Here is a 15599-nt window from a genome sequence, read left to right as displayed (position 1 = left end):
TTCCGACAACAAAATCCATGTTTTTTTTCCGACGGATGTTGGCTCAAACTTGTCTTGCATACACACGGTCGCACAAAGTTGGTCGGAAATGCCGAACGTCAAGAACGCGGTGACGTACAACACGTACGACAAGCCGAGAAAAATGAAGTTCAATAGCCAGTGCGGCTCTTCTGCTTGATTCCCAGCATGCGTGGAACTTTGTGTGTCGGAATTGTGTACACACGATCGGAATTTACGACAGCTCTCAAATTTTGTGTGACCGAAATTCTGATGGAAAATGTCTGATGGAGCCCACACACGGTCGGAATTTCCAACAACAAGCTCCCATAGAACATTTTCCATCGGAAAATCATATTGTGTGTACAGGGCATGAGGTAGTGTCCTATGCTGCAGTGTATGTTCTTTTTAAAAAAGATGCCCATTTCTACCTTATTTCACAACGCCGCTCAGCGCTCACGTGACTCCTCGCTGCTCCCTCTCCTGATCTGACATCTAGAGTGGGAGGGGCCGAGAATCCCTCGCTGACGTCAGTTGGGAGGAGGGGAGGAGAGAGCTAAGACGTCAGCCAGGGAGAAGGGGAGTGGCGAGGAATCACGTGAGCGCTGAGTGGCACACTGAAATTAGGTAGTATGGGCATATTTTTTTTACAAAGAACAGACGCTGCAGCATAGGATGCTTTCTAACAGAGGGGATCCTGTGTATTTTCTACAGTTATTTCAGCAGCAGGAGGGAGGGGCGGGCACTGGTAAAAGCTGACAGGCATGGAGGGGGGAGAGGGGGACAGAGGAGAGAGCAGATAACGGAGGCATGTAAACTGACTACAGTGTCAGGGCTCAACAGCCATGATATACCGTGGTCAGTTTACATGGGGGGAGGGCATAGCCAGCCAGGATCAGCCAGGTATTTCAGGTGATACAGGTGGCCAAATTACACAGAACTGTGCTGTATAACATGCTTTAAAGTAACAGGATCCAATTTTTTTATTTTAAGGTTATGAACACTTTAACACACACAATTACACGCAATTTGATGGATGGATGGATGCTTAGACACACAGAGAGCTTGAATTAGATAGATATAATCATCTGACAGAAAAAACGGTTATTGGGACAACTTACTTCTTAAAGAACACATTCTCTTCCTGCCAGTACCAGGTATAGGTGAGGTTTCCTGGATACGCTTCAGCCTGGCATGTGAACAGGGCATCCTGGGAAATGTTAACGGTGATGTTCTCAGGAGGGGAAACAATGAAAGGCGACCCTGGGGACAGAAGAAACATTACCTCAGCTGCCCAAAACAGGCCATGTTGTCACCTGGAGGCCAGGCAGCGAGGGCACACCCCGGGGACATGGCAGCCTGGAGCAGATGAGACGCCGTTACCTTGTACTAGAAGCCGCGTACTGTGAACTGCTTCTCCCTGAATACTGGTAGCGCGGCAAGTGTATGAGCCCCGGTCTTCACGCCCAATCGAAGAAATGGTCAGACTGCCATCGTTCATCTACAAGGAACATACAACATGTCATTGACACCTTCACTGCAACCACTGACACTTACACCCTATATGGTGTATGACCCACAGCGACCCCCAACTTCCACCTACTCCGATCCTGGGCTGTCACTGAAATATCTGCTCAGTTCTGAGTGTCCATAAAAAAAAATGCCATGGTTTTTGCATAGCCTGCTATATTGCCCTTCTTCTACACAACAAAATTAAACCTAAATGCCAACTAACCCACACAAATTCACTTTACAGGTCAGGGGGGAATTGGAAGTCTTTACCAACCTGATATTTTGGGGTTCCCCCGAGGAACTCGCCCTCTCGCAGCCATGTGACGGTTGGCTTTGGATTCCCAAAAGCAGTGCAAGTTAGAGTGACGCTACTTCCTTCCTTCACTTCCAGGTATTGTGGGGGGGTCTCAGTGAAGGTTGGGGGAGCTATAAAAAGATAGAAATGGGGGAAATAAGACTAAAAGCAATCAGAGATATACAATAGGATAACCAGGTATCAGAGATATACAATGTGACAATCAAAGATTAGAGATATACAATATGATGAACAGGGATCAGAGATTTACAATAAGACAGACAGAAATCATAAATTTTACTATATTGTCAAAAGTATTGGTACGCCTGCTTTTACACTCACATGAACTTTGATGGCATCCCAGTCTTAGTCCGTAGGGTTCAATATTAAGTTGGCCCACCCTTTGCAGCTATAACAGCTTCAACTCTTCTGGGAAGGCTGTCCACAAAGTTTAGGAGTGTGTCTATGGGAATGTTTGACCATTCTTCCAGAAGTTCATTCATGAGGTCAGGCACTGATGTTGGATGAGAAGGCCTGGTTCACAGTCTCTGCTCTAATTCATCCGAAAGGTAATCTATGAGGTTGAGTGAGGTCTGGACTCTGTGCAGGCCAGTCAAGTTCCTGTACCCCAAACTTATCCATGTCTCTATGGACCTTGCTTTGTGCACTGATGCACAGTCGTGTTGGAACAGAAAGGGGGCCATCCCCAAACTGTTCCCACAAAGTTGGGAGCATGAAATTGTTGAAAATGTCTTGGTATGCTGACGCCTTAAGAGTTCCCTTCACTGGAACTAAAGGGCCAAGCCCAACCCCTGAAAAACAACCCCACACCATAATCCCCCCTCCACCAAATGATTTGGACCAGTGCACAAAGCAAGGTCCATAAGGACATGGATGAGCAAGTTTGAGGTGGAGGAACTTGACTGGCCTGCACAGAGTCCTGACCTCCACCCGATAGAACACCTTTGGGATGAAATAGAGTGGAGAATGCGAACCAGGCCTTCTCATCCAACATCGGTGCCTGACCTCACAAATATGCTTCTGGAAGAATGGTCAAACATTCCCATAGACACACTCCTAAACCTTGTGGACAGCCTTCCCAGAAGAGTTGAAGCTGTTATAGCTGCAAAGGGTGGACCAACTCAATATTGAACCCTGCGGACTAAGACTGGGATGTCATTAAAGTTCATGTTCGTGTAAAAAGGCAGGTGTCCCAATCGTTTTGACAATATAACCACTAGGGATAAAAGGCACAAAATGGGACAAGCAGGAATCAGAGATTTACAATAAGACAACCAAGGATTAGAGGTATACAATATGAGAACTAGGGATCGGAGATGTACAATCTGAAATCTTGAGATCAGAGACATATGGTAAGATATAAAGGGATCAGAAATATAGTATGACAACCAGGGACCAGAGATATACAATAAGACCACAGCGATCAGAAATATACAATTTAACGGTCAATAAGACAGCCAGGGATGAGAGTTCTACAGTAAGACAGCCAGGGTTCAAATCTACACAATAATGCCCCGTACACACGTACACACGGCCGGATTTTCCGACGAAAAATGTTCGATGGGAGCTTGTTGGAAATTCCGACCGTGTGTAGACTCCATCGGACATTTTCCATCGGAATTTCTATCAGACAAAATTTGAGATCTGGATCTCAAATTTTCCGACAACAAAATCCGTTGTCGTAAATTCCGATCGTGTGTACACAATTCTGACACACAAAGTGCCACACATGCTCAGAATCAAGCAGAAGAGCCGCACTGGCTATTGAACTTCATTTTTCTCGGCTCATCGTACATGTCACGTCACCGCGTTCTTGACGTTCGGGAATTTCCGACAAGATTTGTGTGACCGTGTGTATGCAAGTCAAGTTTAAGCCAACATCCGTCGGAAAAAAAAACATGGATTTTGTTGTCTGAATGTACGATCGTGTGTACGGGGTATTAGAGTTCATGTACAAGGCTATCTGTAGGCATTTTATGCACATGTGGGAAATGTATGCTAGATGAACCCTTAAGACATTGAGGGATCAGAAATATATAAAATAGTAAACAGAAATCAAAGATATACAATAAAACAAACAGGGATCAGAGATATAGAATAAGACAACCGGGGATCAGAGATATAGAATAAGACAACCGAGATCAGAGATATAGAATAAAAAAAACGAGGATCAGAGATATAGAATAAGACAACCGGGGATCAGAGGTATAGAATAAGACAACCGAGATCAGAGATATAGAATAAGACAACCGGGGATCAGAGATATAGAATAAGACAACCGGGGATCAGAGATATAGAATAAGACAACCGGGGATCAGAGATATAGAATAAGACAACCGGGGATCAGAGATATAGAATAAGACAACCGAGATCAGAGATATAGAATAAGACAACCGAGATCAGAGATATAGAATAAAAAAAACGAGGATCAGAGATATAGAATAAGACAACCGGGGATCAGAGGTATAGAATAAGACAACCGAGATCAGAGATATAGAATAAGACAACCGGGGATCAGAGATATAGAATAAGACAACCGGGGATCAGAGATATAGAATAAGACAACCGGGGATCAGAGATATAGAATAAGACAACCGGGGATCAGAGATATAGAATAAGACAACCGGGGATCAGAGATATAGAATAAGACAACTGGGGATCAGAGATATAGAATAAGACAACTGGGGATCAGAGATATAGAATAAGACAACCAAGATCAGAGATATAGAATAAGACAACCAAGATCAGAGATATAGAATAAGACAACCGAGATCAGAGATATAGAATAAGACAACCGAGATCAGAGATATAGAATAAGACAACCGGGGATCAGAGATATAGAATAAGACAACCGAGGATCAGAGATATAGAATAAGACAACCGGGGATCAGAGATATAGAATAAGACAACCGGGGATCAGAGATATAGAATAAGACAACCGGGGATCAGAGATATAGAATAAGACAACTGGGGATCAGAGATATAGAATAAGACAACCGAGATCAGAGATATAGAATAAAAAAACCGAGGAACAGAGATATAGAATAAGACAACCGAGATCAGAGATATAGAATAAGACAACCGAGATCAGAGATATAGAATAAAAAAAAACGAGGATCAGAGATATAGAATAAGACAACCGGGGATCAGAGGTATAGAATAAGACAACCGAGATCAGAGATATAGAATAAGACAACCGGGGATCAGAGATATAGAATAAGACAACCGGGGATCAGAGATATAGAATAAGACAACTGGGGATCAGAGATATAGAATAAGACAACCGAGATCAGAGATATAGAATAAGGCAACCAGGGATCAGAGTCATACAATATGACGGTTAGGGATTAGAGATATACAATATGACAGCCAGGGCATAGAGATTTACACTATTACAGTGAGGGATCAGAGATCTACAATATGACAGTGGGGTATTATAGATAAGCACTAAAACTGTAATAGATTGGACATATACAATACGACAACAAGGGATCAGGGATATACAATATGACAACCAGAAATCCAAGTAATACAATAGGACATTGAGGGACCGCAGATTGCATATACACACAGATAGCAGCAGAGATCTGTACAATAAACAATACACATTCTCCAACCAAACCCCCCAAAAAAGCTGAAGATAAAAAGTTCTGAATGTCTGAACAGCAAGCGACTTTTAGGAGAAGAAATGGAAATGTGTAATTACTGTAATTATGACACATTGTATTGCACAGAACAAACAGATGAAAAAGACAGAACCATGAAAGAACACAAATATACCACTCCAGGTACCAAATGTTCATCCCAAATACATTGGAATATGGGGTTCCCAACTGAAACAGGGAAGACGGATGAATAAAGACTCATCTGCCAAGTCCATCTCTCACCAACTGCAGAGTAAAATAAAAATAGCCACCTTGGGGGCAACTGAGGCCAACTCTGCCACACAGGGCCAACTTCTTCCTGATCACTCCTCTGGGGAAAGTATTTCCAAATTATAGCAATACAAAACCATTCAGAGCCAGAACAGTAATACTGTATTCTGTGCACTATAGCACAACACATCACAGGATCACTATTATTATTTTGTCTTAAGAAATACCTCCTCAGCCCATTCAGTAACTTGAATGCTGAGAGAAAGACAAATATAACATCTTCTGTGTCTACAAGTCACACAGGTCAGGGAACACTAATGAAAGTTCCCCAGAAAAGCATACTCATTGACATACCTTGGAGCAGACCTGTAGGCAGAGAAGGGCTGGTCCAATGGGTAAGTAAAAGAAATTACTATCTTGGTCACTTCAGTAGGCCAAAAAGAGCCAGACTTGCAACCTATATACTTAAGTAGGTCACATCCTGCTCATCTGTACAAGACTTACATAGTTACATAGTTAGGTTGAAAAAAAACAAAAAAAACAAACAAAAAAAACCCACAAAAAAATACAATCCCACATACACAATCCTATACCCACAGTTGATCCAGAGGAAAGCGAAAAACCCCAGCAAAGCATGATCCACTTTGCTACAGCAGGCGAAAAATTCCTTCTGATCCCCCGAGAGGCATTTTCCCTGGATCAACTTTACCTATAAATGTTAGTATCTAGCTCTATTATGTACATTTAGGAAAGTATCCAGGCCTTTCTTAAAGCAATCTACTGAGCTGGCCAGAACCACCTCTGGAGCGAGTCTATTCTACATTTTCACAGCTCTTACTGTGAAGAAACCTTAACGTATTTGGAGATGAAATCTCTTTTCCTCAAGACCAGGGATCTCCAAACTACGGACTTCCATCTGTTGCAGAACTACACGTCCCATGAGGCATTATAAAACTCTGACATTCACAGACATGACTAGGCGTGATGGGAATTGTAGTTCCTGAACAACTGGAGGGCCGTAGTTTGGAGACCCTTGCTCTAGACCTAAAGCGAGCCCCCTTGTCCCTTGTGATGACCTTAAAGTGAATAACTCAACACCAAGTTCACTATATGGACCCCTTATCTATTTGTACATGTTGATCATATCCCCCCTTAATATCCTCTAGAGAATAAAATCAGTCCCTCTAATCTTTCCTCATAGCTGAGCTCCTCCATGCCTCTTATCAGTTTGGTTGCCCTTCGCCACACTTTCTCCAGTTCCCCGATATCCTTAATGAAGTTCGGCTTTAAATAGTAACCCCACTTTGGGTGAGAAAAAAAAAAAAAAATCATTCCCCTCTGGGTGATCTATGTACATTATAAGGATTTTAACAAACTTTGTTGCAGATTCCTACCGTTTGTAATTCTGAAGAAATAGCTGTTTGTCTTTGTCCATGTGTACAGTGAATCTGCTTGGGAGCGGTTTGATAATTATCAATCATCTGCTGCACCTGCAGGGCTCTGACTGGTATCATAGTGCAGACTTCTGGGAAACTCATAGAGCCAATCACACAAGCAGGAAATTATTTTTTTTTTTTTGGGGGGGGGGGGGGGGCTTTCTGTACACCATCTGTGCATAGAATGCCTCTAGGTTGCCATATTGCATTTTACAAAAAATTACAGAGCTGAAGATTGAAAAGGAAAGGTAATTTTTAATTATATTCAATTAAAATATGCCTTGTGTCACAATTGTATATGCTATATTTTATATTTTTTTCCTTGCCAAGTTTTTTTCCCCATGAAAGCAGAGTTACCCTTTAAATAAAAAAAATTCTTCCCATGTAAGCTAGTTAAAAGAGGCTTGAAATGTCAGATTCTGTTTGAAGAAAAAACGTTTATGGGAATTGAATGTGCAAAACTGCAACACATCCTAAATACAGAAAAAGGAAATATGCATCAAGTGCAATAGGGGAAGCCCTCTTGGACTTTTAGGGCAGAAATGGGAGTAGAGAAGTAGATAAAAAGCAACGTAGGGGGCTGCCCCTATTGCACTTGATGCATATTTCCAGATTCTATATGAAGAGTGTCCAAGCTGGATGTAACTGGTCAGCTAAGGTTCTTCATCCCAGACATAAAATATTCATAAAGCAAAGGCTAAATTAATTTGTAGAACGAAAAGTTGCAGCATGTCCTGAAACTGGTCAGATTTTGCCTAAAGTCAGACCCAGCACAGAGGAAGCAGTGCGCAGTGCCGGGACATGGTCATCGAGCGCCCAAGGCAAAGATCCCAAACTGCACCCCCCTTCCCCGCTCATGATGTGCAAGTTTAGGGGATCCTGCACCCAGCAGTCACTTGCTTATCAAAATCACTGCTGCTGTCCACCTTGCAACAGAAGGAAAGCGCCCCCAGTAAACTATTGCGCCCAGGGCAGCTGTCCCTTTCACCCACCCCTTGTCCTGTACCTGGCAGTGCGAATATAATGAGACCCAAAAACACACCCCGTCACGTGTTCTGACAATTCCCCTACCTCAGGCGCTGCCCATACACCATACTCACCGTTCACTGTCAGATGTACCCAGCTGCCGTTGTGAAATGTGTCGTATTGCTGCTCCAGCATCAGCACTTTGCACTCGTACCAGCCCTGATCTTGTGAGCGAGCCTGGTCAATGCGCAGCGATGCCTTGTCATGGAGGGTGGCACGGCCTAGAAAGGTAGCAAAATAAGTAAAAGTCAGCCAATATATTACCAAACACAATGTTTAGGATTCTTGTATGTGGAGTGGCTCTAGATTTATAAGACTTCTATGGGGGCACTAAACAGAGGGCCTTCATATTACAAGCCTCCAAGACAGCATTAGATGGAAGACCTCTATATGAACAGGCTCCAGGAGGGCAATGGAAGGAGAACCTCTATATTACAGTAGGAAATAATGACATAGAAGGCCTCCATATTACCAGCCTCCAGGGAGTGCATCAAACAGAGGGCCTCCATTATACCGGCCCTCACAAGAGCATCAGAGGTAGGATTTCTTTATTAGCAGCCTTTAGGAGAGCATAAGATAGAAGGCTTCCATACTACCAGCCTCGAGGTGGTCATTGCCTAGAAGGTCTTCATATAACCAGCTTCCAGAATAGCACAAGATATTGGGCCTCCACATTACCAGCCTCCAGGAGAGCATGGGATGGAAGGCCTCTATATTAAATTGCATCAAAGACAGCATGAGATAGAGGGCCACTAAGTTATAAGCCTCCAGGGCATCATGAGCTAGAGCAGTGGTTCTCAACCTCAGTCCTCAAGTACCCCCGATGGGCCATGTTTTCATGTTTTTCTTTACTTTGCACAGCTGCTTTAAATCAATATCAATGACATGGCATTGATAAGAGCTATTTTATCTAAGGGAAGTTCCCAAAACATGACCCGTTGGGGGTACCTGAGGACTGAGGTTGAGAACCACTGAGCTAGAGGACCTTCATATTACCCAACTCCAAGAGAGAGTGCCATACACAGGGTCTAACAATACCAGGCTCTGAGGAAGAAGGTAATCCTTCGAAACGCATCAGCCAGCTGCAGTTCGCACGTCCTCTCTTCAGGATCTGGAGACTGCTATAAGTAGACGGATTGTCACAAGCCAAAGATTGTTACAGTGTGATTTTCTTTCCACTCTTGTGAGTAGTTTTTAATAATTTTTCTTATAAATAAATATATCAAAGGATAATGCACAAGGCTGGTGGGCCCACTTTTTTCTGTTTTCTTTTCTAATAATACCAGTCTCCAGGACAGCATGAAGAGAGGGCCTTCCATATTAAGAAGCTACACCCTCCAGTACGCTTTGCAAAGCAATGTGTCAGTGTAACACTTCCAGGTTTTTTTTTGTTTTATTAGATGTATCGCCTCTCATAGAGATCACCGTAATCCCACATGCCTTTATCTTCTTCTCTCCCCAGAAGGATTTCACCATCTTTGTTCAGGCATCATCAGGGCCAGTGTCTATTATCTGGACCGAGATGATAGCTCAGAGATGGCATAATCATGTAAATCTTGGTGTCTTTGCTGTTCCTGGGGGGTTTGAGGCAATGCTTTCTCATGCCTACTACAGAGAGACATGACCTCAACCTGGACAAAGTCATTGGTCTGGAGAATAAGGTTGGCTTTTAACTATAAAAGGTGGAGCTTTTCAAAAATGATTTTGTGGCCATGTATTGTGACATGTCAGGGATTGACACAATGAGGCATGCCTGACGAAGGGGTCCTGGGTGACTCCGAAACATTGCACTACCTGCTCTGTGATGTGATCATGCTTCAATAAAAAAAAAGTTTGGACGCTACTTGACGATCCGTGATGTGCTGCAAAATATCCTCAAGGTGGCTTCCTGATCCAGTTTCCAGCACCCAAAAAACTTCTAGAACCTTATCCAGGAAAATGAGTGATGGGAATATGGAATATTATATGTCAGGGATTGATTCTTTCACACCTCTAAAGTCACTGACCCCTTCACTTTATTGATGAACAGAATACAGTGATGCTCTCCATATTTTCTGACGTTATTGGGAGAATTTAATGGGTGGCTTTTTCATGATAAAAGGTGGAGCTATAATGCAAAATGATACTGTTGCAATATATTGTGACATGTCAGGAGTTTAGTCATCCAGACCTATAAAGCTACTGAATCCTCACCTTTATTGATAAGAAAACAGTGACAGTCTCTGTATCTTCTAAAGTTATTGGGAGTTGGAGCTTTTAAAAGGAGCTCCTCTCCTTCGATCTCCAGGGCTGTTTACTATGGAGCTTATGACTCACAATTCCTTCTCACTCCTCCCAAATTTAGAACTAACAACTTTTATTATTTTCTTATTGCAGAAACCCTATAATCACCCTCTTAGGTATATTTTAATATAAACAGCATTTAAAAAGCACTTAATGAGCTTTTAGCCGATTTTCTGGAGCTTTGGAAACATCCTTCACTTCTACAGTAGCCTTCAATGGAAGCTCTCCCTACCGCTTTGTGCAAACCATCATGGAGCTTCAGGGAGAATTCAGCAAGCTCTGGGACACCCTGGGCTCTGCAAACACTAGATGGTTAGTAAATATTGTCCGGAGCTTGCTAAATACTTGTTTAAAGCTACAGCCAGCTCTGTCAGCAAATAAGCTTATGCTGCTATACTTTATGGGGGGAATTTACTAAAGCTGGTGCACACAGAATTTGAAAAGAGGTTTAGCCCCCGTTCACATCAGTTTGACTTAGATCAAAGGCGCATGACAAGTTGCATTCTATTTCTGCCTAAGGAATCATTCATATCGGTGCAACTTGCACTGATTTTGAAAAGGTTCATGCACTATTTTTGGTGATTTCATGTGTGACTTGCATTGACACCTGTGCATGAAGTTGCACAGATTTCGACAAGCTTCACATGAAATCGCACTGACTGGCAGCTTTGAAACCATATGAGCGCGCTGAAGTAGCACAAAGCCACATTCGATGTGAATGAGGGCTGAGGCCGGGTTCACACTGGTACGACAAACGCTCCGACATTGGGAGCACATGTAGCATGACGTGTAAAAAACAATGTTTCCCTATGAGAGCCGTCTTAACTGGTCCGACACAAGTGAGCCCGATTTTGAAAATGCTCCCTGCACTACTTTGGTCCGACTTTTGATCCTACTTCAGCCCATTGATTATCACTGAAGTCGGATCAAAGTTGGATCGCCATCTTAACTGATCCGACTTTGGCATGCGACTTGTGCTCTGATGATCTTGAAGGGGAACTCCACACCAAATTAAAAAAAACAAAAACAAAAAACGGCATGGGTTCCCCCTCCAAGACCATACTAGGCCCTTCATTCTGGCATGGATTATAAGGGGAACGCCAACGCCGAAAAAACGGCATGGGGTCACCCCAAAATCCATACCAGACCCTTATCCAAGCACGCAGCCCAGCAGGTCAGCCCGAACCGTACCAGGCCGCATGCCCTCAACATGGGGGGGGTGGGTGCTTTGGGGCAGGGGGGCCTTGCGCCCCCCACCTTAAAGCACCTTGTCCCCATGTTGATGAGGACAAGGGCCTCTTCCCGACAACGCTGGCCGTTGGTTTTCAGGGGCTGTGGGCTTACTGGAATCTGGAAGCCCCCTTTAACAAAGGGGACCCTCGGATCCCGGCCCCCCCACCCTATGTGAATGAGTATGGGGTACATTGTACCCCTACCCACTCACCTAAAAAGTGTCAAAAAATAAAATGCAGTAGACAGGTTTTTTAAAGTAATTTATTAACACAGCACCGGCTGTTCTGCCTCCGCTGATGTCTTCTGCCTCTATCAGTTCTTCTCCCCTGTTGGGTCTTCTCCGCTGATGTCTTCTAGCCCTCTCCGGTTCTTCTGCCTCTGCCTGGTCTTCTTCTCTGTCTTCTCGCTCTTTTGCTGGGTCTTCTCCACTGTCTTCTCCCTCTGTTCTTCTTCCGATGTTGACTCAATGCTCTCTCCCGCTCTAATGCTGGGTGCGTAGTGTGCCAATACTTATATTGGTATGGGGCAATCACCCGGAGGCCCCGCCCCTTATTACATCACTACCCATCATGCCCCGGGTGGTGACATACCAGGTCGAAGGGCCTGGTATGGTCTTTGGGGGGGAACCCATGCCGTTTTTTTTTTTTTTTTTTTTAATTTGACGTGAAGTTCCCCCTAAAGATTCATACCAGACTCAAAGTGCCTCCATTAAGTAAGATCCCCATTCATTGAAGTCGGAATGATGTAGGACTTCAAGTCGCAGGGTAAAGTCGGATCCACAGTCGTATGATTGTCTTGTCGTACCAGTGTGAGCAAGGCCTAATTGTCCAAGCTTAATTGAACAAGCTGAAGTTAGAAGCTGATTGGCTAACATGCACAGCTGCACCAGATTCTGAGTGCTCCAGTTTTAGTAAATCTCCCGCTATGTGTCCAGTTTGGGAGGTGCCCACACATCAGTGCCAATCATGCTGAACAGCAAACCGTTAAAAAAAAAAAAAAAAAAAAAAATCAAGCTTGTAATGTCCTATTGTACTGAGATATATAATGGTATACAGGTGTAATAGATGATGGACACTGTTTACACTTATAAGCTGTGCATTGTATATTCTACATCCAGGTGGCAATTTTTATATGTGATTCAACTTTTTTCTTTTATGATTTGGTCACTGTGCAACCTGACCCTTATGTCACATTATGCTATTATACTTGTCCCTACTTTTCTTTAAAACTCAATAAAAAATAGAATTTAAAAATTTGCCTTGATGGGTGAATGTCAGTCTGAAGAAGTGGGCATTCCTAGGCAGGCTGTATTTGCATGCAGACCACCCTAGGCAATGCCCACATGTGATACTGAGTCTCCATGATCGGAGGAATTCAAGTTCAATAAATAAAAAGGGGCAGGACTGGGACAGTACAACTAAAGAGGAAAGGGCTAAATGATGCTGGACTTCCTACAGCCAGGAAATGAGGCGGGCTCTATATGACTTGCTGCAGCTTCTAATGTACAATGTGAGAAGCTCACAGTGTGCAGTGAAATCAGAGTATGTCATTTTAGCAGAGGACAGAAGCCTGTAAAACTGTGCAAGATTAAAGGGAAGGCTGGGGGTCAGATTTAAAGGGATTGTAACGGTATTTTTTTTTTTTAAATAACAAACATGTTATACTTACCCCCACTGTGCAGCTCGTTTTGCACAGAGTGGCCCCGAACCTGGTCTTCTGGGGTCCCTCGGCGGCTGTCTCAGCTCCTCCCTGCAAGAGCTAAATACTTTCATGTGAGCTCTCTCGCATGGTGTTTAGTTCTTGCGGGCGCGCTCCCGTGATACAGCCGGTGGCTATAGCCGCCAACTGTATCGCTCGGCCCCGACCCCCCCGGCGCGCCGCGTCATTGGATGTGATTGACAGCAGCGCGAGCCAATGGCTGCGCTGCTTTCAATCCATCCACTCTAGCCAATCAACGACCAGGCTGAGCGGCGAAGAGGATGTCAGGAGCGAGCGCGGGACTTTCGAGGGGTCAGGTAAGTAGAACGGGGGGGCTGGGGGGGCCGGCATTGTCGGATGTTTTTTCACCTTAATGCATAGGATGCATTAAGGTGAAAAAATGTGAACCTTTACAACGCCTTTAAAGAGGTTGTAAACCTCAAACATGAAATATGAGCAAAGCATCCCTCTCTATAGTGTGTGCTTGTCTCAATTAAGAGCATTAAGTGTATTTCTGTCTGCTGTTTTGTTCCTCCATCAGCATGAATCACTTCTGACAAGTTTTCCTGACACCAAACAAAAAAAGAGTGACAGGGGAGGGAGCACCAGCACACAGCATGTGACTGACAGCCTCAGTTCTGTTCCTTGTGCTGTGTAAAGGGGGAGTGTGTCCCTTACCTCCAATCAGCTATCAGAGCTCTCCTCACTGAGCTTTGCAGAGTCTAACTTCAACTCTCCGCCCCCTTTTTCCTGACAGCTCAGACAAGCTTTAAAAAATTCAGCACTTTGAAAGGCAGTAAAGAAGAGAGGGCTGCAGATAAACAGGTACAACTTATGTAGGAGCATTTTTTTTTTCTATCTCTGTATCACCTGAGGCCATATATACTTTACTGGGTATATCTAAGGGTTTAAAATGACTATGAGAATGTGAGCCCGATTCAGTTCTTTCCACAATGTGCAAGGATAAAAGACTGTCATATAACATTATTACATATCATTATTACATGTAATATCACACGTAACATTACATACTGTCATATAACATTATTACATATTACATAACCTTATTACATGTAGCAAAAAACGGTAAACAGTCCAGCAAACAGTTACCTGCATATTCTGGGTCCACATGTGGGGGATAGAAGCCAAACTTGATGAAGATGGGAATGGGAACACCAAACTTAAACCACTCCACAACGTAGGGCGGAGGATGCGCTGTGAGCGGATGGACCACGTTGCACCTCAGGATGACGCTCTCTCCAGCACGCGCGGTCACAAACTGTGGCTCCTCCCGCAGGCCCCCTGCTCCTGCAATACAACACATTTCTGGATTTAGAAAGGTGAAGAGCCTTCCCAATGTAGTTCAGACATCCATAGAGGAGAAATCAACATATGAAAGGGCCCAACACCTACAACACACACACTCACCTGTCATATAGACTAGTCCAGTGATGGCGATCCTTGGCACCCCAGATGTTTTGGAACTACATTTCCCATGATGCTCGTGCACTCTGCAGTGTAGTGGAGCATCATGGGAAATGTAGTTCCAAAACATCTGGGGTGCCAAGGTTCACCATCACTGGACTAGGGGCTCCCTACAGGACCTCCGTACTTACCTTGCCCAACCCCGATCCTCCCCATCCATCATCACTACAGATCATGCCATGGGGCCCACAAGACACAAGTATTACTAACCCAGAACAGATATCTAATTATCCCCCCAGGTGCCTTTGTATGGGACAGACATGGACACTCACAATACACAAATAGCTTTTCCAGACTACAAGCACAGGACATCCCGGTGGGAAAATAGGGGCCTCACAGGAGACACATACAAACCCTCAGAGGGGACATACATGGGTCCTCACAGAGGGCAGATATGGTAGCTTGCAGGGGACAGACTTGGGCCCCTTACAGCTGACATATGGCACCACACTGGGAACAGGAGAATGATTGGGGGCCCTTGTAGGGGACAGAAATGACACCTTACAGGTGACATATGGTACCACACTGGGAACAGATATGCTACCTTGAAGGGGACAGACACAAGTCTCTCCAGGGGGCAAATATGAGCCCTAAAAGGGGACGCATGACCCCTTTACAGAGGCAAAAAAGGGGCTCCAACAGGTGACAGACACAGGGCCTCACAGGGGGCGGCCAAGCTTTCATTGGGAGGAGACATGGGCCCTCACGAGGGACAGATATGACCCTTCAGAGGAGAAA

General features: G+C 44.2%; 1 protein-coding gene across 4 annotated transcripts in view; it reads right to left on the bottom strand.

The window, feature by feature from the left end:
• The window catches only part of IGSF9B (immunoglobulin superfamily member 9B), a 104528-nt gene that overhangs the window by 67815 nt on the left and 21114 nt on the right, over positions 1–15599 (bottom strand). For all 4 annotated transcript variants that reach the window (XM_073603343.1, XM_073603344.1, XM_073603347.1 and 1 more), the window contains exons 2-6: positions 14487–14684; positions 8237–8383; positions 1784–1935; positions 1381–1498; positions 1119–1260 (exon numbers count right to left, since the gene is read on the bottom strand). In XM_073603343.1, the coding sequence (XP_073459444.1) occupies positions 1119–1260; positions 1381–1498; positions 1784–1935; positions 8237–8383; positions 14487–14684 (757 nt within the window). The remainder of the gene's footprint in view (positions 1–1118; positions 1261–1380; positions 1499–1783; positions 1936–8236; positions 8384–14486; positions 14685–15599) is intronic.

The sequence above is a fragment of the Aquarana catesbeiana genome, linkage group LG10, assembly GCF_042186555.1.
Source record: "Aquarana catesbeiana isolate 2022-GZ linkage group LG10, ASM4218655v1, whole genome shotgun sequence".
Classification (NCBI taxonomy): Eukaryota; Metazoa; Chordata; class Amphibia; order Anura; family Ranidae; genus Aquarana; species Aquarana catesbeiana.
Note: the sequence above shows the minus strand (reverse complement) of the source record. Positions and strands in the feature narration are given on the sequence as shown.